We start from the raw sequence: 24,769 nt of genomic DNA, 5'->3' as shown, positions 1-24,769 counted from the left end.
CCTTCCTAAACAGTTTTTTTGGAACAGTTTCAGGAGGATAGGTGTTAGCTCTTCTCTAAATGTTTCATAGAATTTATCTCTGAGTCCATCAGGTCTTAGACTCTTGGGAGTTTTTTAATCATAGTTCCAATTTCAGCGCCTGTGATTGGTCTGTTCGTGTTTTCTATTTCTTCCTGGTTCAGGCTTGGTATATTGTACCTTTCTAAGAATTTGTCCATTTCTTCGAGGTTATCCATTTTATCGGCATATAGTTGCTTGTAGTAGTCTCTTATGATATTTTATATCTTTGTGGTGTCAGTTGTAACTTATCCCTTTTCATTTCTAATTTTATTGATTTCAGATCTCTCCCTTTTTTTCTTGCTGAACCTAAGCTAAAGGTTTGTCAGTTTTGTTTGTTTTCAAAGAACCAGCTTTTGGTTTCATTGATCTTTGTCATTATTTTCTTTTGTCTCTATTTCATTTATTTCTCCCCTGATCTTTATGATTTCTTTCCTTCTACTATCTTTAGATTTTGTTTGTTCTTCTTATTCTAGTTGCTTTAGGTGTAAGTATAGGTTGTTTATTTGAGATTTTTCTTGTTTCCTGAGTTAAGATTTTATTGCTTTAAACTTCCCTTTTTAGAACTGCATTTACCGTATTGCATGGTTTTTGGATCATTGTACTTCCCTTTTGAGTTCCTTGTTCATTTCTTCAGTGACCCATTGGTTATTTAATAGAATTATTTAGCCTGCATGTGTTTGTGTGTTTTATAGTTCTTTCCCTGTAGTTTATTTCTAATCTCATAGCATTATGGTTGGGAAAGATGCTTGATATGATTTCAATTTTTACAGCATGTGGTCAGTCCTGGAGAATATTTCATGTGTACTTGAGAAGAATGTGTATTGTGCTACCTTTAGATGGAATGCTCTATAAATATCACTTAAGTCCATCCTATCTATTGTGTCTTTTAAGGCCTGTGTTTCCTTATTCACTTTCTGTCTGGATGATGTGTCCACTGATGAGCGTGGTGTGTTAACTACTGTTACTACCCACTACTGTTGTGCTCTTGTACATGTACGTGGCTGTTAGTATTTTCCTTATATATTGAGGTGCTCCTATGTTGGGTGAATATATATTAATAATTTTTGTGGGTTCTTGGATTGATCCCTTGATCATTATATATTGTCTCTTATAACAGTCTTTATTTTAGAGTCTATTTTATCTGATATACATTTTGCTACTCCAGCTTTCTTTTGATTTACATTCACGTGGAATACCTTTTTCTATCCCCTAACTTTCTTTCTGTGTGTCCCTCAGTCCAAACTGGTTCTCTTGTAGGCAACATATATTTGGATCTTACTTTTGTATCCATTCAGCCAGTCTATGTCTTTTGGTTGGAGTGTTTAATCCATTTACATTTAAGGTAATTATTAGTATATATGGTCCAGTTGCTATTTTCTAAACTGTTTGGGGTTTGTTTTTGTAGGTCTTTTTCTTCTATTCCACTCTTGTTCTCCTCTCTTATGGTTTGATGACCATCTTTAGTGTTGTATTCAGGTTGCTTTTTCTTTTTTGTATTTTTATCTCTTGTAGTTTTTGGGTTTGCTGTTCCCATGAGGTTTTGATATAGATACAATAGATAGATGTGCAACCTATACATGTACAAGGTTGTTTTTTTCTGGTCTCTTCCCTTTCTAGAGGAGTTCCTTAGCATTTGTTGCAAAGATGATCTGGTGGTGCTGAATTCTCTTAGCTTTTGCTTCCCTTTCTTCATCACTTTAAATATATTGTTCCCCTCCCTTCTGGCCTGCAGAATTTCTGCTGAGAAATCAGCTGATAGCCTTATGGGAGTTCCCTTGTATGTTATTTCTTGTTTTCCCCTTGTTGCTTTAATATTTTTTCTTTGTCTTTAATTTTTTTCAGTTTGATTTCTACGTGTCTCAGTGTGTTCCTCCTTAGGTTTATCCTGCCTGGAAGTCTCTGTGCTTCCTGGACTTGGGTGACTGTTTCCCATGTTTAGAGAAGTTTTCAGCTAGTGTCTCTTTAAATATTTCCTCAGATCCTTTCTCTCTCTCTCTTCTCCTTCTGAGACACCTATAATGTGAGTATTGGTGCTTTAATGTTGTCCCGGAGGTCTCTTAAACTGTCTTCATTCTTTTCCTTCTTTTTTCTTTATTCTGTTTTGTAGCAGTGATTTCCACCATTTGGTCTTTCAAGTCACTTATCCATCCATTCTTCTGCCTCAGTTATCCTGCTATTGATTTCTTCTATCTAGTGTAATTTTCATTTCAGTTATTGAATTGTTCATCCCTGTTCTTTGTTTCTTCTAGGTCTTTGTTGAACACGTCTTGCATTTTCTTGACCCTTGCTTCCATTCTTTTTCCAAGATGATGAATCATCTTCACTATCATTATTCTGACGTCTTTTTCCAGAAAGTTGCCTGTCTCTACTTAACACAGTTGTTTTTCTGGGATTTTTATCTTGTTCCTTCATCTGGGACATTATCCTTTGCTGTTTAATTTTGTCTAATTTTCTGTGATAGGTTTCTTTCTGCAGGTTGCAGGATTGTATTTCTTGCTTCTGCTACCTGCCCTCTGGTTGATGAGGCTGAGAGGCTTGTGCAAGCTTCCTGATGGGAGAGACTGGTGGTGGGTAGAGCTGGGTCTTGTCTCTCTGGTGGACAGGGCTGTGCTCAGTAAAACTTAAGTCCATTTGTCTGCTGATGGGTGGGGCCATGTTTCTTCCCTGTTGGTTGTTTGGCTGACAAATTGTAAAATAGCATTGGAGCAACCTAGCATTGGAGCCTACAGGCTGTTTGATTGGGATAATCGAAGATTTCCAAGGGCTCACACCAGTGAGTACTTCCAAGAACTGCAGCCACCAGTGTCTTTGTCCCTGCAGTGAACCACAGCACCGCCCCCCACCCCACCTCTACAGGAGGCCTTCCAACTCTAGCAGGTAGGTCTGGCCCAGTCTTTTATGGGGTCACTGCTTTTTTTCCTCTGGGTCCTGATGCGTACAGTACTTTGTGTGTGCCCTCCAAGAGTGAAGTTTCTGTTTCCTCCAGTCCTGTGGGGAAAGTCCTGCAGTCAAATCCAGCTGGCCATAAAAGCTGTATTCTCTAGGAACTCCTCCTGTTGCCAATCCCCCAGGCTGGGAGGCCCAGCTTGGGGCTTAGAACCTTCACTCTGGTGGGAGAGCTTCTGTAGTAGAATTATTTTCTAGTTCGTGGGTATCCCACCTGGCAGGTATGGGATTTGATTCTGTCACAATTGTGCCCTTCCTACTGTCTGTCTGTGGTTTTTCCTTTGTCTTTGGTGTAGGGTATCTTTTTTTGTGGGTTTCAGTGTTTTTGTGTCCATGGTGGCTCAGCAGTTGGTTGTGATTCCGGTCCTCTCTCAAGAAGGGGTGAGTCCATGTCCTTTTGCTCCACCATCTTGAGCTAATCTCCCTAAGATCTGTTTATGCTTCCTTTTTAAATGAAATGTTCTCCTGGGTTATTAGATTTTTTTATCCTTCTGTTAGAGAAGTTAGTCCTCTGTACCATGCTTTCAAATTATTTTACAACTTGTCATTTATCTCTTGAGTTTATTTACATTGGCTTTTCCCAAGCAGAAATGGCTTGTTTTATATACTTAAGAGGATTGATCTTTCTCTTTGCTGTTACATAGTGAGTTTTCTCTTATTCTTAAACTTTACCCACTGAAATTATTTTTCTTAAATTACCCTATGATGTCTTCTATTATTTGTATGGTTATCCAAGTTAATGTGTGAAGAATGGATCCACCTTATTTTTCTCAAGTAAATATCCAGTTATCTCAACACCATTTGTTGAATAATCTATATTACCTTTGTAATTTAAAAAATTAGGGTATATTTTGTTTCAGTAAATAAATTGCATTTAAATAAAGGGAATGGCAACTGTTATAAATTAATAACTGGGAGCCATATCAACCAGATGCAGCATGTGGACCCTATTTGGATTCTGATTTGAACAAACCAACTATTAAAAGATATTTTTGTGGCAGTCATGGAAAATAGAATAAGGACTGGATATTTTGTTTGTTTGTTGGCCATACCATGCTGCTTTTGGGAACTCAGTTCCCTGACCAGGGATTGAATCTGGGCCATGGCAGTGAAAGCCTGGAATCTTAACCACTAGGCTACCAGAGAACTCCTTGAGACAGGGTATTATTAAAAACTCTTATTAATTTTATTCAGTGAAATAATAGTACTGTGTTTGTCATTTTTAAGTCTCTGTTACAGATACATAATGAAGTATTTAGAGGTGGTTTGATATCTGAAACTTGCTTTCAAGTGTACCAAAAATGACCAATGATCATATGGAAAGATGATCAATATCACCAATCATTGGAAAAGTGTAAATCAAAACCACAGTGAGCTATTACTTCATACTCATTAAGATAACTACTATTTTAAAAAGGAAAATAAGTGTTGGTGACGTTGTAGAGAAATTGAAACCCTTGTGTACTGTTGACAGGCATGTAAAACAGTGCAACCACTATGAAAAACAATACAGGGTTTCCTTTAAAAATTAAAAATAGAATCGCTATATGATCCAGCAATTCCACTTCTAGGTATTTATCCAGAAGAACTGAAAGCAGAATCTCAAAGGGATATTTGCACACCCATGTTCATAGCAGCACTATTCACAGTAGCCAAGAAATGGAAGCAACCTAAATGTCCATTGATAGATAGAGAAAAAAAATGTATATACATACAATGGAATATTGTTCATCCTTAAAAGGAGCAAAATCTTACTACATGGTACAACATGGATGAACCTTGAAAGCATTAAGTTGAAATAAGCCAATCACAAAAGGGCAAATACTGTATGACTCCCCCCAAAAGTAGTAAAATTCATAGAAACAGAAAGTAGAAAGGTGATTGCCGGGGGCTGAGGCAGGGGGAATGGGAGTTGTTTAATGGGTGTAAAGTTTCAGATTTGTAAGATGAAAAGTTTCTAGAGCTCTGTCTCAAGGTGAATATATTTAACACTGAACTATACACTTCAAAAAATGGTTAAGATGGCAAATTTTATATTGTGTGATTTTTCTTCTCACAGTAAAAACTTATATTTAAAAAATGCCAGACAGAAGAAAGTAGATGAAAGAAGAATGACTGAACATTGATATATGAAACTGGATAATGGTGTCATGAAGGTTCATTATGCTAGTCTCCTTACCTTTCTGTTTTTCAATTTTCCATAATCAAAAGCTTTTAAAGTGAGTTAGTGAGCTTAGGATTTGTGGGCAGAGCTAAATTTTAATCCTAACTCCACTTTTAAAAAACTGAGATATAATTTACACACCATAAAACTCACCATTTTAAAGTATATGATTCAGTGTCATTTAGTTTCTTCACAGAGTTGTGCAACTATTACCACTATCAAATCCCAGGACTTTTTTATCATCCCCAAAAGGAAACCCAGTATCTGCTAGCATTTCTCCAAGTCTCCTTCCTCCAGTCCCTTGCAACCACTATCTTTCCATCTCTGTGTATTTCCCTATACTGGACAATTTATATAAAAGTCTGTTTGGGGTACTTCCCTGGTGGTCCAGTGGCTAAGGTGCTACACTGAAAAAGTAGGGGGCCAGGATTCAATACCTAGTCAGGGAAGTAGATCCCATATACCACAACTAAAGATCCCAAGTGCCATAACTAAGACCTGGAGCAACCAAATAAATTTTTAAAAAATATGTATTTGGCTGCTTTCACTTTATAATTTTTTCAAGATGCATTCATGTTGTAGCATGAATTAGCATTTCATTCCTTTTTGTGGTTGAATACCATTCCCTTTTATTAATATACTCTTTTATTTATCTGTTTATTAGTTGATGGACATTTGGGTTGTTTCCATTTTTGACTTTTGTGAATAATTCTGCTACAAACACTAATGTACAAGTTTTTATGTGAACGTATGTTTTTAATTCTCTTATATATGTACATCTATGAGTAGAATTATTGGATCGTGTAATAACCCCATGTTAGCCATTTGAGGAACTCCCAGACTGTTTTCCAAAGTGACTGCACCATTTTATACTTCTACCAACAATGTATGGAGGATTCCAGTTTCTCCACACTCTTGTTATTTTACATTTTAAAAATTATAGACATGTTAGTATGTCTTAATTGGTTTCTCATTGAGGTTTTTTGATTGGCATTTCTCTAATAACTAATGATGTTGAACATCTTTTCATGTGCATATTGGCTAGCTTCATTTTTTAGCTGTGTGACTTTGGTCAAGTTCTTCAACCTCTGAGCCTTGTTATTCTGTCATCTGTAAAAGGGAGATAATAATGCATCATGATGTTATTGGAAGGTTAATAGACATGAGGTGTACTTGGAACAGTGCCTGGTACATAGTAGGTACTCAGTTGATACCCAATATTGCTGCTAAGTCACTTCAGTGGTGTCCGACTCTGTGTGACCCCATAGACGGCAGCCCACCAGGCTCCCCCATCCCTGGGATTCTCCAGGTAAGAACACTGGAGTGGGTTGCCATCTCCTTCTCCAATGCATGAAAGTGAAAAGTGAAAGGGAAGTCACTCAGTTGTGTCTGACTCTTCACGACCCCATGGGTTGCAGCCTACCAGGCTCCTCTGTCCATGGGATTTTCCAGGCAAGAGTACTGGAGTGGGATACCCAATATTACTTTGCTACTTGATATCTAAATAAACTGCAGTCCAGGCAGACTTTTCCCAGTGACACTGGTACGTCTATTGTTGAAGTCAAAATACTCAGATGATAGTGCCCTATTATTTGCCAGGGCTGCTTTCCCTTTTTACAACCTGTGTAGGCCTTTCTTTGCTATTCTGTCAACCCCAGCTCTATGTCCTTTCTAAGTGTTGGTTAGGACTGTGGAGGATACACATGAGAGTAAGAAGAAATCTGTGGTCTTACAACTTGGCAGGTGATAATATTGTTGAGTTACTTCCTTGATGGTGTCAACTGTCTCAGTGCTGTAAGAGTTAAGAGGAAAGAAATCATGTAAGAGGGGGCCTATGGAAAGTATTTGGAACATTGGAAAAGAGAGGCAGTGTGGTATTCTAGGCAGGGAAACCAAGGGAGCAAAGAAAAGGAAACAGTAATATTGGAGAAGGGTAGCTAGGAAACTAGCGTGGTAGCAGTAGGGTGCTGGGGAATTATGATATTATTGTTATTCTCTTGTTTTCCATTATTTACCCCAGAATATCCAGTGAAGGAAGTTTTATACCTGGCATCAGGAGACTTTTGTTCTAATCTTGGTTCTTCTACAGATTAACTAGGTAACCTTGTCAAGTCATCTATCCTTTCTAGGGGGCTAGTTGCTTAAGCAGCAAAATGAGTAATTGGGCATATGTATATCATATAGCTTTGATGTGCACTTTAAATATAGCTCAGTTGGTAAAGAATCTGCCTGCAATGCAGGAGACTCCTGTTCAGTTCCTGGGTTGGGAAGATCCGGTGGAGAAGGAATAGGCTACCCACTCCAGTATTCTTGGGCTTCCCTTGTGGCTCAGCTGGTAAAGAATCCGCCTGTAATGTGTGAAAGGTTCTTGCTGAACCATGAAAAGATGCCAGGATTCTTGGCCTCCGGAGGAGAGGAATTCAATCCAGGGCCAGAGATGAGGCTTGATCGCTCAGAGCATTTGTGTAATAAAGTTTTATTAAAGTATAAAGGAGATAGAGAAGGCTTCTGACATAGGCATCAGAAGGGGGCAGAAAGAGTACCCACTTGCTAGTGTTAGCAATGGAGTTATATACTCTCCAATGAATCAAAAGAATGTCTGGAGGTTGTAAAGACCAGACATCCTGGAAAGTGAAGTCAAGTGGGTCTTAGAAAGCATCGCTATGAACAAACCTAGTGCAGGTGATGGAATTCCAGTGGAGCTATTTCAAATCCTGAAAGATGGTGCTGTGAAACTGGTGCACTCAATATGCCAACAAATTTGGAAAACTCAGCAGTGGCCACAAGACTGGAAAAGGTCAGTTTTCATTCCAATCCCAAAGAAAGGCAATGCCAAAGAATGCTCAAACTACCGCACAATTGCACTCATCTCACTCACTAGTAAAGTATGCTCAAAATTCTCCAAGCCAGGCTTCAGCAATATGTGAACCGTGAACTTCCTGATGTTCAAGCTGGTTTTAGAAAAGGCCGAGGAACCAGAGATCAAATTGCCAACATACGCTGGGTCATGGAAAAAGCAAGAGAGTTCCAGAAAAACATCTATTTCTGCTTTATTAACTATGCCAAAGCCTTTGACTGTGTGGATCACAATAAACTGGAAAATTCTGAAAGAGATGGGAATACCAGACCACCTGACCTGCCTCTTGAGAAACCTATATGCAGGTCAGGAAGCAACAGTTAGAACTGGACATGGAACAACAGACTTGTTCCAGATAGGAAAAGGAGTATGTCAAGGCTGTATACTGTCACCCTACTTATTTAACTTTTATGCAGAGAACATCATGAGAAACACGGGGCTGGAAGAAACACAAGCTGGAATCAAGATTGCTGGGAGAACTATCAATAACCTCAGATATGCAGATGACACCACCCTTATGGCAGAAAGTGAAGAGGAACTAAAAAGCCTCTTGATGAAAGTGAAAGAAGTGTGGAAAAGTTGGCTCAACATTCAGAAAATGAAGAATATGGCATCTGGTCCCATCACTTCATGGGAAATAGATGGAGAAACAGTGGAAGCAGTGGCAGACTTTATTTTTGGGGGGCTCCACATTCACTGCAGCTGGTGATTGCAGCCATGAAATTAAAAGACACTTACTCCTTGGAAGAAAAGTTATGACCAACCTAGATAGCACATTAAAAAGCAGAGACATTACTTTGTCAACAAAGGTCCATCTAGTCAAGGCTATGCTTTTCCCAGTAGTCATGTAAGAGTTAGACTGTGAAGAAAGCTGAGCACCAAAGAATTGATGCTTTTGAACTGTGGTGTTGGAGAAAACTCTTGAGAGTCCCTTGGACTGCAAGGAGATCCAACCAGTCCATCCTAAAGGAGATCAGTCCTGGGTGTTCATTGGAACGACTGATGCTAAAGCTGAAATTCCAATACTTTGGCCACCTCATGAGAAGAGTTGACTCATTGGAAAAGACTCCGATGCTGGGTGGATTGGGGGCAGGAGGAGAAGGGGACAACAGAGGATGAGATGGCTGGATGGCATCACTGACTCGATGGACATGAGTTTGGGTGAACTCCGGGAGTTGGTGATGGACAGGGAGTCCTGGCGTGCTGCAATTCATGGGGTCACAAAAAGTTGGACAGGACTGAGTGACTTGGACAACGATTTGTAACTTAAAAGCTTTTAGACAGTTAGAAAACCCCATTATACAGTTACAGACGTAAGGCAAAATAGTCATTAAACCAAGTTAAAATGAAAAGTCACATTATGTCCATAGTTACATCAGTCCATCTTAAGGTTGTTAGGTGTAATCAGTTTAAGAAGAGGCATCACATGCGATTGTTGTTGAAGGTATTTGCAGACTTGGAGAAAGTCTTTTCCTTGAAGTGGAGATGTCCACCACGGGAAGCCTTCCACTGATGAAGAGGGGAGCACTCCACAGACCCAGCAGTTAGACTGATTGTGGAATTCAGAGTAGGAATGACCCCAGGTCAGGAAGGCATTGTCTTGAGGATCAAACAGCACACTCAGGACTTGTGGAGTCAGCAGAAGTAGGCTCACATAGATTAGCAGGCCCATCTGAAAAGTACAAAGTCAGAGCATAGAAAGTAAAGACATATAATGAAGTCACTTAATCCTGGTCAGGGTGCCACCTCTTAACTCGAGTGTGATGTACCCACGAATCAGTTCCTGGCACTTTGACAGCTGTGGGAGAAGAAAGAATAACCTGGTAAGGGCCTTCCCAGAGGGGCTCGAGGGATGGGCCCCCAGACCCCTATGTTTCTATGAGGACCTCGGTTCCTGGCTCAAATAAAGGCTTGCTTGACTCAGAAGCTGGGTCAGCAGTCGTCTCCTGGAGTTCTGTTAATGCCTGTTGAGAAACTGAAGGCTGAGTTACATAACTAGTTAATTCCAAGGCTTCAGGGTCTATAACAATGTCTGTGCATAAGAAAGGCTTTCCATAAATACATTCAAAGGGGGACAGTCTCTCCTTTTTGGCGGCAGTTCGAGCCCTCATTAAAGCTATGGATAGGACTTTAATCCAATTCTCCTGCGTCTCTTAAGAATGTCATTAGCTTTTTCAGTCTTTCCTGAGAATTGGGGTCTCCAGGAACAGTGTAAGTGATATTCTATTCCTAGAGCTTTAGACACCCCCTGAGTTACAGCAGCTTTAAAGGCGGAGCCATTGTCACTCTGAAGGCTCCGTGGCAGCCCAAACCTTGGGGTAATTTCATGGATTAAAATCTTTATAACCTCCTTAGCCTGTTCACTATGACAGGGAAAAGCCTCAATCCTTCCAGTAAAAGTATTCACCCAACATGTAAGCAAGAATACCCATTAGCTTTTGGCATATGAGTAAAATCAATTTCCCAGTCCTCTCCAGGATACTTTCCACTTCGTTGTAATCCAGATTTTGCTAGCTTTTCAGTCTTTGGGTTATTTTTCTGACAAACCTCACACCTTTTGATCATATTCTTTAACATTTTCATTACATTTTTACCTTCAAACAAACAAGAACCGATCTGTTAAGTACTCTCTGTACCCAAATGAAAACTCTGGTGTAAACCCTTAAGAATTGTCCATTGAGCATTTTCAGGAATTATTAATTGTCCATGCTCAGACTGTAACCATCCTTTATCAGTAATCTTTGCTCCTCTTTTCTCATATCTTTCTAAATTTCTCTCAATATATTGTGGTTTTTCCTATTCCACAGGACCTACCCAGATCAAAGCCGTCTGTAGTGAAGGGGTTTCCTAAAGTGCCACTCTTCTGGCTTGACAATCAGCCGGCTGATTACCTTCAGCTACTTTACTCCCATCCCTGTTGTGTCCAGTGCAATGCATAACATACTTCTTTAGGACAATATATAGCAGTTAAAAGTCTCTCGATCTCTCTGAAATGTTTAATAGGTTCTCCTATTGCTGTTTTAAAACTGTGTTTCTTCCCATATTGCAGCATGAGCATGTAAAGTCAAATAAGCATACTTGGAATCAGTGTAGATATTTACCTGCTGCCCTTTGCTTAACTCTAGAGCTCGGATCAGAGCCACAAGTTCCGCTAACTGAGCACTGGTTCCCTAGGGGAGAGATTTTGCTTCTAAAACCTGTTCAGCCATCACCACAGAGTAACTTGCTTTACGCTTTCCATCCCAAACAAAAGAACTGCCATCTAAATATTTCCATGTCAGGATTGTCTAATGGGGTATCCATTAGATCTTGCCGAGCTGCATAGTTTAAGGTTAGGAATTGGGAACAATCGTGATCAGGTGTTTCATTTTCCTTCTCAGGAAGGAAAGGGCAGGATTTAAATTTCCACAAACTTTAAGCTTAGTTACTGGTCCTTCTAATAACAATAACTGATATTTAAGAAGCCTACTGTCTGTCATACAAATATTAACCTTACTTAAGATTCCACTCACATCATGAGAAGTCAGTACAGTAAGGTTTCATCCATTAAGCTTCAGGTGCCAATAAAGCTGCTGCCCCAATTACTCTTAGGCAGTGAGGCCACCCACGTGAAATTACATCTAATTCTCTGCTTAGATAAGCAATAGGTTGCTGGTGAGGCCCTCAGGGTTGTGTCAAAACTCCCAAGGCCGTACCTTTTCTTTCACTGACAAATTAAATTCTGACCCTGTGGGCAAGCTCAGAGTGGGAGCTTCCAGGAGAGCAGTCTGAAGAACCTTAAAAGCCTTTTGTGTATCTGGAGACCAAACCAGTTTGTCGGTTTGGGCCTGCTGAGTTTCAGCTATAAGTTTATATAAAGGCCGGGGAACTTCCCCATAACCTGGATTCCAAATGCGACAGTAACCTGTGATTCCCCAAAACCCTCTCAATTGTCTTAAAGTCATAGGTAGGGGTGATGATTTAGTATGGGTTTAATTCTCTTGGGGACTATGGCCCTACTCCCTTCTGATATGATTAAGCCCAAATATCTAACAGATTGTTGACAAAGCTGAGCCTTTTCCCTTGATGCCTTGTAACCGCAGCCTGCCAGAAAGTTTAAGAAATCTTCTGAGGCTTGTGAGCAAGCTTCCTCTGTCTCAGCAGAGCAAAATATCATCTACATATTGTAACACCACCACTTCGGAGCTATAAAATTTTGTAGATCCTGTGACAAACTTTTTCCAAATAAGTGAGGACTGTCAAGAAATCTCTGGGGCTAAACTGTCCAAGTTAACTGAGAAGCTGGTTGCATAGGGCAAATAGAAATGGACTTTACTCTGCCAAAGGCACTGAATAGAAGGCATCTTTTAAATCAATTACTGAGAAATATTTGTCTCGTTCAGGAATTTCAGACAGTAGAGTGTAAGGATTAGGCACCACAGGTTGTAAAGGAACTACAGCCTCATTTATTATTCATAAATCTTGAACTAGTCTCCATTTACCATTTGATTTCTTTATACCCAAAATAGGAGTGTTGCATGGACTGTTACAGGGAATTAATAGTCCCTGCTCCTTTAAATTTTCAATAATGGGTTCTAACCCGAAGGCAATGGCACCCCACTCCAGAACTCTTGCCTGGCAAATCCCATGGATGGAGGAGCCTGGTAGGCTGCAGTCCATGGGGTCAATAAGAGTCGGATACGACTGAACGACTTCACTTTCACTTTTCACTTTCATGCATTGGAGAAGGAAGTGGCAACCCACTCCAGTGTTCTTGCCCTGAAGAATCCCAGGGACGAGAGAGCCTGGCGGGCTGCCGTCTATGGGGTTGCACGGAGTCGGACACTACTGAAGTGACTTAGCAGCAGCAGTAACAGTAACCTCAGGTTTCAGTGGATACTGCTTCTTATAAGTGTGGGTCTTTGAGCTTGACAACTACAGGAATAGACCCACAGATTTTCCATCAGCCCATACTCTAGGATTTACATTTTGTTCAATTAAAGCTAGAGAAATAGAGGGCTCTATAATCATGAAAACAGGCATGGACCTTGCTCAGTATATCCATCCTCAAAAGGGGTGAGTGAAACTCTGGCATGATCAGAAACTCGTGTGAAAATAGCACAAAGTCAACTTACAGAAGAATTGAAGTAATACCTTTTGGCTCATCCAGATAGTCCCATTACGGAAGTGGATCAGGGAGAAAGTGGGCCAGGGGCTTCAGTAAGCATGGAGTAAGTTGCCCCAGTATCTGAAAGGAAATCGATAGATTGGCCCCCCATAATTATTAATACCCAGGGTTCCTCAGGTGTAATTAGCAGGGAGCTTGTGTGGGGACCCCCAGGCACCTTCAGTCTTGATTGTCTTGAGATTCTGACCCCTGAAACCTACGCCTCTGGGGGCAGTCTCTCTTCCAGTTTGGTCCTTTGCACACCGGACATGGAGCTAGGGGCGACTTAGATGCCTGAGGACAATTCTGCTTGAGGTGTCCCTCCTTTCCACAGTAATAGCAAGCCCATCCCTTTTCACCTGGGTCCCTCTGGGCATTTTTCTCAGGCTGTTTAAGATCGGTTCTAACAGCCATTACAAGGGCTTCAGCCAGTTTGTCTTTTTCTGCCTTTCTTTCTTTTCCTCATATTCCCTACCATAATAGACTATCTGAGCCAGTTGTAACAGAGTATCTAAAGACTGATTTGGTCCATATGCCTGTTTTAATAGCTTATGGCAGATATCTGGAGCCGACTGAGTGAGAAATCTATCTTTTAAGATCACTTTTCCCGCTTCACTTTTGGGATCAATCTCCGTGAATCTGCGAAGGTCTTCTCTCAGTCTATCTAGGAATTTACCATGAGCTTTCTTCTCCTCCTGCTCTATGTCTGCCAATTTGCCGTAGTTTAAAGGCTTAGCACACACCTGCCTGAGTCCTTCAAGAATACATCTGACAAAATGACTCTGATCCCATCTTCCTTTAGCTGTGTTGTAGTCCCAGTCTGGTTCTGTAATTGGGACCACCTGATTCCCAGTGGGGAGGGCCGCTATCTCGTCCTCCCTCTTCCCTACTGATTCATTACCAAGCCATTCATCTCTGTAGGCAACTGCTTTTCCCAAAACTCGAGTCAGAAGTCAGCATTTGTCCCAAAATATACATCACATCCTTCCAAGTAAGGTTATACAGCAAAGTAACACCTTTCTTTAAAAGCTCTAATATATTTTTCTGGGTCCTCTAAATAGTCTCCCAGATCCTTCTTGATACTTTGTATTTCTTGATAAGAAAAAGGCTTATTAACTCTCATAGACCGATTATTTCTCCTGGTGGGTGCTTCATGAAGAGGCAAACAGCTTGTGTGGCTGTTCCGCAGTCTCTGGCTGCTCTCCACTTATGATCCCAGGGATAGATTGGAGAAACCTACTTTTCTTTATCTCTTTGTGTCCTGTCCTCCATCTCATCTAGCAAAGTAGGAGGACAGCAGGGAGCTAAAGGAGTCACACCCAAATCTATACCCTTAGGACATAAGTCTGGCATATTTCACAGAGAAAAAGGGCAACACATATGCTACTTCTACCCACTTCCCTTGTTTTCTACCGAACCGATCTAATTGTAAAACAGTATTATACTTAAGAGACCTCCAACTGGCCACCGTTCGCTGTCCTCCAGTGGGTACCATGGCCATACAGTATCACATAGGAAGACCAGGTGTGTCTTCTTAAAGCCCTGGGGATGAAATCTATACCAGTGTTTCAGGATACAGTTCAAAGGAGTGAGGCTGGAATTGTTAGCTCCCATCTGTAAGAGAGAAAAAAAGGGACCAGCACCATCTTTCTACTGGAGGTGTCCCTCCCTGCTCTAGATAGGGGTGTAGACAGACTTTACACCAAAGCTTTCCTTCTCTGGTCGGACTTAGTCTCTCCCTTACCGACGCAGGTGACCTACTCGTCCCTCCCGGTTCTACCACTGAGACAGGGTGGAGATGCACCAGGGGTAGACCTGGTGGCATCCCTGGCTATCGTCCAGCTCCTCACCATTAAAACCTTGCTTGCTTCTGATGCCACCCAGGGTGCAATCAGAGTAACCTTCCAGAATGCCTCCCAGGCTAAGACCGCTGGAAACATCTTTCATCACCTGAGTGCCTGTGCTCGACCCTGAGTATACTCCTGACCACAATAAGACTGATACAAACATAAAACTGAGATGTTTCTTCCAAGCGTCACCACAGCAGTATAAGACCCTCCTCTGGTCCACTAAGAGCCAGCATTACCAAAGGGGAAAAAAAAAAAGACATTGTAGTTCCAATCTGAGTAATCTTTAACCTCAGAGATGCTCTTGGAGCTAGAGCTCCACCTAACTTCCGAACTTTTGATTCCTAGTGAGGCTAGGCGCTTCCTGACTACCATTCCAAATTTGGGACCTAGTCATAGTAAACAGTAACAGCATAGATCACAAGTCCCTTGAAAGTCTATGATCCAACAGATTAGGTTCATCCTTCTAATTTCCAAGGAGAGATGTTGGGTGCCTTTTGGCATTGACAGGTCAGTATAAACCCCCGACACGTTTCTGCCATAAGCCATATGAAGTCACTGTGGAACCGCAGAGCAGAGCTCCTCACTTGCTTTGCGCAGGGTGTTTCATTTCATTCACGCAAGCACACCATAGAGTTAGTACAGTACACCAGAAAACGTGTTCGCTAGGAGAACAAAGAACTAGAGCTCCAAGCATCCTTACCGTGTCCTGAAGAATCCCAGACGAGCCCCCAAGAAGAAAGGTTGTCGCTGAACCACGAAAAGACGCTGGGATTCTTGGCCTCCGGAGGAAAGGAATTCAATCCAGGGCCAGAGATGAGGCTTGATCACTCAGAGCTTTTGTGTAATAAAGTTTTATCAAAGTATAAAGGGGAGAGAGAAAGCTTCTGACATAGGCATCAGAAGGGGGCAGAAAGAGTACCCACTTACTAGTGTTAGCAATGGAGTTATATACTCTCCAGTGAATCAAAAGAATGTCTGGAGGTTGTAAAGACCTCACCAGACCTACTCCCATAATTTACATTTTAAGATAACAGGTTTAGCCAGAAGGTTTAATCCAGAGACTGTCCTCAGGCAGGATACATTATTGTTATATAATCCTACGGAATGTAGAGGAAAAAATGTTTGTCCTTTCTTCCTCCTCGAAAATTCAAGACCCCTCTCTCCTTGGGGACCCCTAGACTTCTTATCAACCTGCCTAGGAAATGACTCTCTCATTTGGGAGACCTGGGTTCAATCCCTGGGTTAGGAAGATCCCCTCGAGAAGGGAAATGCTACCCACTCCAGTATTCTGGCCTAGAGAATTCCATGGACTATTGGTCCATGGGGTCACAAAGAGTCAGATATGACTGAGTGACTTTCGCTTTCACTTTAAATATGTAATAATTCTGTATGTCAGTTATACCTCCAAAAATGAGTAGATTACCTCAATGGTTCTTAATTAGGAGTGTGCATCAGAACCTACTGGAAGCTAGTCTTGGAATATAGGCATTCCAGTCACACCCAGGAGATTGTTTCAGCAGATCTGAGGTGAGGCACAGGTTTGTATATTTTGAAAATGCTTTCCAGGTGATTGTGATTTATATTCCTTATGAGAGCCATCAGATTTGTTAAAGATCACTAGTCCTTGACTTTCTAGAGTTGAAATCACTTGGATGGTGGCATAATCAACTGCACACCAGCTAAAGGTAATGTGTTGTTGTAGAAAGAGCATGGGCTTTGGTGTCAGTCTGATCTGGGTTCCTGTTTCCCAGCTCTGTAGCCCTGAACATGCCACATCACTTCTCTGAGCCTCAGTTTCCTTACCAGAACCACAGGACTTAGAATGCCAACATGGTCAGGTTTTGATGATGAGAAAAAACATATCACAGTCAGCACTATGCCTGGTATAATGTAGATGGATGCTCAGTCAGTGACTGGTATGAGAGGTATATGCTGGAAGAAACTGTCACCAGGGGACAGCCCAAAACTGTACTCCCAGACCCATCTGGAGTTAATTGTAACTCTAGACATAAATATGTTGTGGCGCAAAGTAAGGTTTTTTTGCTTCCTTTGCCTGGATATCAAATAAATACAGACCTTGCTTTGTTACTTGCTTACCAGTGTCCCTCCGTCTGCTGTGACTTAATATGTGACATGGCTCTCTACTGCAACTAGAGCCTCTTTCCATAGCTTAGAGAAAGCTTAATGCATTGAAACTCCTGTCAGACTCCAGAAGAACTGCCGCTGCTGCTGCTAAGTCGCTTCAGTCGCGTCTGACTCTGTGCGACCCCATAAACACACAGCCCATCAGGCTCCCCCATCCCTGGGATTCTCCACGCAAGAACACTGGAGTGGGTTGCCATTGCCTTTTCCACCAGAAGAACTACCATTCCTCTAAAACTTAAATTAAAAATTAAGTCAGTTGAGTTCAACAAAATTATCAAGGTCTGTAGGCTCTGGAGACAAACTCCAGGCTTTATTCCTTCCAGCTGTGTGACCTTAGAGATGTAAAATGGAGATAATAGTTATGGCCTCATTGGATTGTTTTGAGTATGAAATGAATTAATACATGTAAAGTAATTGGAACATTACTTAGCACAGTATATGTTCAGTATCTGTTAGTAACTATTATTCATACTGCAATGCATCAGATCTTATGTGGGAGCCAGGAATACAGAGATTATAAAGTTTCTGCAGTCAAGGAACTTAGTGTGGCAGAACCAGTATGCAGATCATTTTAGTATCCTTTATGTAGAGCAATAGATGTGTGCACAAGAAGGGCACTTAACAGTCTGCCCCTATTACATTAAAAATAATGCTCTCCAGGAAGAAGCCTGGTACAATGGGAAGTGTGCATTCTGGAGTCAGATCAGCTTGGGTTTGAATCCTGTGTATACACCCTCATTATGCAACTTTGGGGGCAGCCAACCTCTCGCAGCTTTAGTTTTTCCATTTCTAAAATAGAGTGAAGTTTCTGACTTCTAACTGTTGGAAGTGCCCTATTTAGGTGCCCTGTGGGCCAAGGTGCTCCTAAGAGAGCAGGGATTTTTTAAAAACAGTTAGATGAACTTAGATTCAGGCTCTAGTTATATGTTATTTAACCTTTCTATGTCTGTTTCCACTTGTATGTTTTTTCACCTATATCTGCCTTGTCCTTGGTTGTTCTGTTGATGAGATAATGTATATAAAGCACACACAGTATATAGAAGGTACTAAGCAATATATAGTAGCTTTATTATCTTTCTAATAAAGTTCTCATCTATTATTATTTAAAGTAAAAACTTAAATACTATAAACCATGTTAATTTTTCTTTTAAAGAGCTTCAGGCCATAGTTCCATGCAGGGAGTCAAAAAACTGGTCATTTGAATGGACAAATGGATAATGCTGCCTGTGTTTACAGGAATAATCCAGTTTAGGCTAAGAGAGGCTTTCTTTATTTTTAGAGTATTTTGTTCAGCCTTGTGTTGTGCTGTGCTTAGTTGTGTCTGACTCTTTGTGACACCATGGACTGTAGCCCTCCAGGCTCCTCTGTCCATGGGGATTCTCCAGGCAAGAATACTGGAGTGGGTTGCCATGCCCTGCTCCAGGGGATCTCCCCAACCCAGGGATCCAACCCAGGTCTCCTGCATTGCAGGTAGATTCTTTACCATCTGAGCCACTGGGGAAGCCCAAGAATACAGAAGTGGGTAGCCTATCCCTTCTCCAGGGGAACTTCCAATCTAGGAATCAAACTGGTGTCTCCTGCATTGCAGGCAGATTTCTTTACCAGCTGAGTTACCAGGGAAGCCCTGTTCAGTCTTATATAATCTTAAATTTCAACAAACTATAAAATTCAGTTTCTAGCCTTTCTGACTTTTAACCAAATATAGGTCAGCTTTTGTTGCATGATGTGTTCTCTTTTTCCCTCCTAGGTCTTTCAGAGCCTTGAAGACCACCATTTGGAAGTGGTGGCTTTTTTCAGGGAAAATGGCTTCCATGGTCTTCTTGCCCATGACTCCGAGTATGCACTCTACAATATTCCTTCTTACTATAGTTCCCATGCTCTGAAGCTGAGCTGGAATGGAAAGAACCTCACCACCAACCAGTTTCTGATGCAGGAGGTGGCCAAGCAGCTAGGCCTGAAGCGGATGAATTTTCCCATATTTGCTGCACTGCTAGGTAGGTGGTCCAAAGAACAGACTCTAATGATCATATAAATTTCCTCTTTCAGTGTTAAGAGATGAAAACCAGAGCAATGGTTATCACTGTTGGATTTATCTTCTGAAAATTTGCACGCCAAACACTATGCTTTGGGGCTTCTTACTAGAAACTCAACATGTTTTATTATGAATTAATACAGTATATTCCAGAATATTATTTTGATTCTTGTAAAACTTTTCCTTTCATTACATTCTGTAAGTATTTTATGCAGAGTACCGTCTTAGGCCAAATATCTTATTAACCCTAGGCAACTTTGGTTTCCCACTCAGAGCATTAGCATTTCTTCCCCACTGTTTAACTTTAGATCAAGAACACAAATCATTCTACATATTTTTCTTTTTGTTTCTCTTGTGCTAACATTTTATTATGAAAATTCCCCAAAGTACAGCAAAACTGCAAGAATTTGCTCTGGAAATCCTGTTTCTGCCATCTGTATTCTGCCAATAACATTTTACTAAACTTGCTTTATCGTATATCTGTCTTTATATCCATCTATCAGTTTTTCTTTAAAAAATGTATTTCAAAGTTACTGCAGACTGTTGATTATGTTTGAGTTGGTTTTCCAAGTACTGACAGCATGAAAGTTAATATCTTGTCTCAGGTGTGACCTCTGTTTATAATCCCAACGGATTTGAGCTTGGATAATCTAGTGGAGTCAGCACAAGTTTTGGAATTAGGCCTTGGACAAATCACTGAAGTTACACCTCCTGGTTTCAGTTTCCTCATCTGTGAAATGGAATAATAATACCTCACAGTGTTATTGATAAGATTAAATGAAATAAGATATATAAAATGCCCAGCACTTAGTAGGCAGTCAGCAGATGGTGGCTATTATTATAAAAGGCAGCATAACCAGGTGACAGAAAATAGCATGTACTTTGGAGCCAGACAGTCCTAGATTCTTAGACTGGTGTGGGCACTTATTAGATGTGGCACCTTGGGTAAAGTCAAGAGACTTGCTCAAACCTGTTTTCCTATCTATAAAAATGGAGATAATATTACCATACACAGTTATTATAAAGATGATATATATATGTGATTCATAGTAGATAATCAAACATAGTTACTGTAGTTGTTAAATTAAGAACATAGATATGTATGAATTATTTGATTGTTTTTTTTCCCCAAAGTCCCTTCATGGCCTGGAGAGTCTAAGAAAACATTTGTACAGTCAATAAATGACAGATATACTTTATAGGTAACCACATTCTCCCAGATGAGGACCTGGCTGCTTTTCACTGGAGCCTCTTGGGACCAGAACATCCCCTTGCATCACTTAAGGTAATGTGCCCCATTTCCTGCCTGTGCATCCATGCCTAGAGGACATAACGTTTTGATTGGAATTTTGATAGAGTAAATCTTTCATTAGGCTTAAATTATTTCAGATACTTAGAAAAAATTTATAATTATGGTCAGTACTCTTGAAAAGGAGAAACTCGGTTTTCTACCTAATGTATAGGGAAAAATCTAGTTATCCCCCTCTGTGTCTTTCTTCCCTGTGTGTTCCTCTCTCTCACACTACTACTACTGTCACACAGAGTACTTCACTTTTGGCACTTCTAGTCACTAAATATGTGGGGAGTTTTCCCCGCACCAAACAATTTTCTGTGATACCAGCTGGGTATCCTACAACTTAACTCAATTCTAACACTACTACCTGAAGATGGTGTCAGATTGCACGGGTTCAGGACTCAATTCCAAGGACCGCCCCACCCACCCCCCACACTTTCAGATAGCAGTTGCAAGCCCAGGTTATCACCTGTGCGTCTTACTAACCAACTAGCTATAGTTTTGAGGTTCCAACGACTCCCTTCTTAGGTTTAATAAATTTGTTAAAGCACCTCATAGAACCCAGGGAAATACGTACTTACATGTATCAGTTTATCAAAGGGTATAATAAAGGATGCAGATGCACAGCCAGATGAAGAGATAACATAGGATGAGGTCTGGGAGGATCCTGAGCACAGGAGTGCTCTTCAGTTCAGTTCAGTTCAGTCGCTCAGTCATGTCTGACTCTTTGCGACCCCATGAATTGCAGCATGCCAGGCCTCCCTGTTCATCACCATCTCCAGGAGTTCACTCAGACTCACAGCCATCAAGTCAGTGATGTCATCCAGCCATCTCATCCTCTGTCATCCCCTTCTCCTCCTGTCCCCAATCCCTCCCAGCATCAGAGTCTTTTCCAGTGAGTCAACTCTTTGCATGAGGTGGCCAAAGTACTGGAGTTTCAGCTTTAGCATCAGTCCGTCCAAAGAAATCCCAGGGTTGATCTCCTTCAGAATGGACTGGTTGGATCTCCTTGCAGTCCAAGGGACTCTCAAGAGTCTTCTCCAACACCACAGTTCAAAAGCATCAATTCTTCGGTGCTCAGTTTTCATTCCAATTCCAAAGAAAGGAAATGCAAAAGAATGCTCAAATTACCGCACAGTTGCACTCATCTCACATGCTAGTAAAGTAATGCTCAAACTTCTCCAAGCCAGGCTTCAGCAATATGTGAACTGTGAACTCCCTGATGTTCAAGCTGGATTTAGAAAAGGCAGAGGAACCAGAGATCAAATTGCCAACATCTGCTGGATCATGGAAAAAGCAAGAGAGTTCCAGAAAAACATCTATTTCTGCTTTATTGACTATGCCAAAGCCTTTGACTGTGTGGATCACAAGAAACTGTGGAAAATTCTGAAAGAGATGGGAATACCAGACCACCTGACCTGCCTCTTGAGAATTTTGTATGCAGGTCAGGAAGCAGCAGTTAGAACTGGACATGGAGCAACAGACTGGTGTCAAATAGGAAAAGGAGTACGTCAAGGCTGTATACCGTCACCCTGCTTCTTTAACTTCTATGCAGAGTACATCATGAGAAACACTGGACTGGAAGAAACACAAGCTGGAATCAAGATTGCCAGGAGAAATATCAATAACCTCAGATATGCAGATGACACCACCCTTATGGCAGAAAGTGAAGAGGAGCTAAAAAGCCTCTTGATGAAAGTGAAAGAGGAGAGCGAAAAAGTTGGCTTAAAGCTCAACATTCAGAAAACGAAAATCATGACATGCGGTCCCGTCACTTCATGGGAAATAGATAGGGAAACAGTGGAAACAGTGTCAGACTTTATTTTGGGGGGCTCCAAAATCACTGCAGATGGTGATTACAGCCATGAAATTAAAAGACACTTACTCCTTGGAAGAAAAGTTATGACCAACCTAGATATTATATTCAAAAGCAGAGACATTACTTTACCAACTAAGGTCCGTCTAGTCAAGGCTATGGTTTTTTCCTGTGGAGTGCTCTTACCACCTAGGAAATTACAAAGATTTTATGTGCTCTATGCCAGGAACTGCGGTCAGAGAACAATTTATGTTTTCTATTATCTTACACCCTTATTATCTTAAGGATTCATACAAACCTATGAAGAAAAATATTAATACTAATACCCTCGTAAATGAAAAAATGAGCAAAGGGAAGAAGCAGACAATTCACAAAAGAGGAACTGCTGCTGCTGCTGCTAAGTCACTTCCGTTGTGTCCGACTCTGTGCGACCCCAGAGATGGCAGCCCACCAGGCTCCCCCGTCCCTGGAATTCTCCCAGGCAAGAACACTGGAGTGGGTTGCCATTTCCTTCTCCAATGCATGAAAGTGAAAAGTGAAAGTGAAGTCGAAAGTGAAGTGAAGTCGTGTCTGACCCTCAGCGACCCCATGGACTGCAGCCTTCCAGGCTGGTTCGTCCATGGAATCTTCCAGGCAAGAGTACTGGAGGTGGGGTGCCATTGCCTTCTCCGCAAAAGAGGAACTAGAGTGGCCAATAATATGACTAGGTGTTAAACCTCACTAGTGATCAGAGATGCAAATTAAATGAGCAGTGTGATTTTTTTTTAACCTAACAGTTTAGAAAATATTGAAAGATTAGTCTACCCACTCCTGTCAATGCTGTGTTGAGACTGGTGCTGTCATATACTTCTTGTGGTAGTGTAAGTTGGTGGTGGTATTATATTTCCCTAATCCTTTCACTCTCCTAGATGTCTGTCTATTTCACATCTTTTCTTCTCTCCTCAAGCTTCTAATTCTCCTTCCTTGCTCACTCTCAGCTCATGATCTGGCTTCATATTTCACTCAGAAAATTGAAGCAATGGGAGCAAAACTTCCACCAGGTCCCACCCTTTCAACTTCTCACCTGCATGCTCTGCCTGCCTTGGATGACCTGTCACTGTTCCTGTCTTAGGCCAACCCTTCTGCTCTTATGCTGAATCCATGCCTCCTTACTAACTTAAGGACATCACTTCAGAAGTTCTCCCCTCTTTCTCCCACATCATTTTCCCTCTCTTATTGGCTCTTTGCCATCAGATGCATAAGCATGCATCCATCAGAAAAAATAAAACCTGCTCTTGATTTCACTCCCTCCACCCAAGCTACTGCTCCATATTTCTTCTTCCCTTTTAGCAAACTCTTCTAGAGAGTTGCCTATGTTTTAGCTGTTTACTATCCCCTTTCCCTGTTCTCTCTTCAACTTGCTGTGCTGAAATTGTTTTCAGCAGTCACCAGTGACTGTGATGTTAATAAATCTAATGGCTACCTCTCAGTTTTCATCTTGCTTGACTAATCAGCAGTATATGACCCACTTGCTCACTCTCTGAGAACATGTTATTCACTTGGCTTTAAGGACCCTATTCTCTTGGAGTCCTACCTACTTCACTAGCTGCTGCTTCTGTCTCCTTTGCTGTTTCCTTGTCTTATGTACTTAATTTTGGAGTGTCCCAGAGTTCTGTCTTCAGTCCTTTCTCTCTTCTTTCCACACACACTGCCTTGGTGATTGATCTCATCTGGTGTCATGACTTTAAATACCATATGTCCATTAATGACTCGTAAATATGTCTCCAGCTTTGACCTCCCATTTGAACTCTTAGCTCCCGATATCTAATGGCCTACTAAACTTGTCAAAGAAACACATCCAAATGGAAACTCCTGATCTTTCCCCTAAACCTGTTCCTTCCACAGCCTTCCCTAATTTTCATTAACAGCAACTTCATCCTTCCAGTTGCTCAGCCTGAAAGGCTTGGAGTCATCCTTGACTTTTCTCTTACTCCTGCTCCACCTCTCTTCTGGTCAGGAAATGCCATCAGTTCTTCCTTCAGAATATATCCAGTTCTCACCATTTTCACAGCCATCATTCTTGCCTGGATTATTATACCACTTTACTAATTATTGGTCTTCTGCTTTCACTGTTTCATGTCCCAAGACCTCTCACCCACAGCCCCAAATCTATTCCCAGTGCAACAGCCAGAGTCATTTTAAAAACTGACTCAAATCATGTCACTTCTCTTTTTTAAATTCTCTAATGGTGATTGAGGCGGTCCTAAGATGGCGGAGGAATAGGAAGGGAAGACCACTTTCTCCCTCACAAATTCCTCAAAAGATCATTTCAGCGCGGAGCAAACTCCACAAAACAACCTCTGAATGCAGGGAGAGGACATCAGGCAACCAGAAAAGTAGATCATTGTCTTCAAAAACAGCATCCCCCCCTCCCCACAGCGCGACTGAACTAGTGAGCCTAAAAAAAAAAAAAAAAAAAG

At 41.2% G+C, this 24,769-nt stretch overlaps 1 protein-coding gene across 2 annotated transcripts in view; it reads left to right on the top strand.

The window, feature by feature from the left end:
* FAM120C (family with sequence similarity 120C) overlaps positions 1 to 24,769 on the top strand; it is a 165,017-nt gene that overhangs the window by 35,795 nt on the left and 104,453 nt on the right. For both annotated transcript variants that reach the window (XM_040266048.1, XM_040266049.1), the window contains exons 2-3: positions 18,916 to 19,162; positions 20,403 to 20,485. In XM_040266048.1, the coding sequence (XP_040121982.1) occupies positions 18,916 to 19,162; positions 20,403 to 20,485 (330 nt within the window). The remainder of the gene's footprint in view (positions 1 to 18,915; positions 19,163 to 20,402; positions 20,486 to 24,769) is intronic.

The sequence above is a fragment of the Oryx dammah genome, unplaced genomic scaffold (genome assembly GCF_014754425.2).
Source record: "Oryx dammah isolate SB20612 unplaced genomic scaffold, SCBI_Odam_1.1 HiC_scaffold_23, whole genome shotgun sequence".
Classification (NCBI taxonomy): domain Eukaryota; kingdom Metazoa; phylum Chordata; class Mammalia; order Artiodactyla; family Bovidae; genus Oryx; species Oryx dammah.
Note: the sequence above shows the minus strand (reverse complement) of the source record. Positions and strands in the feature narration are given on the sequence as shown.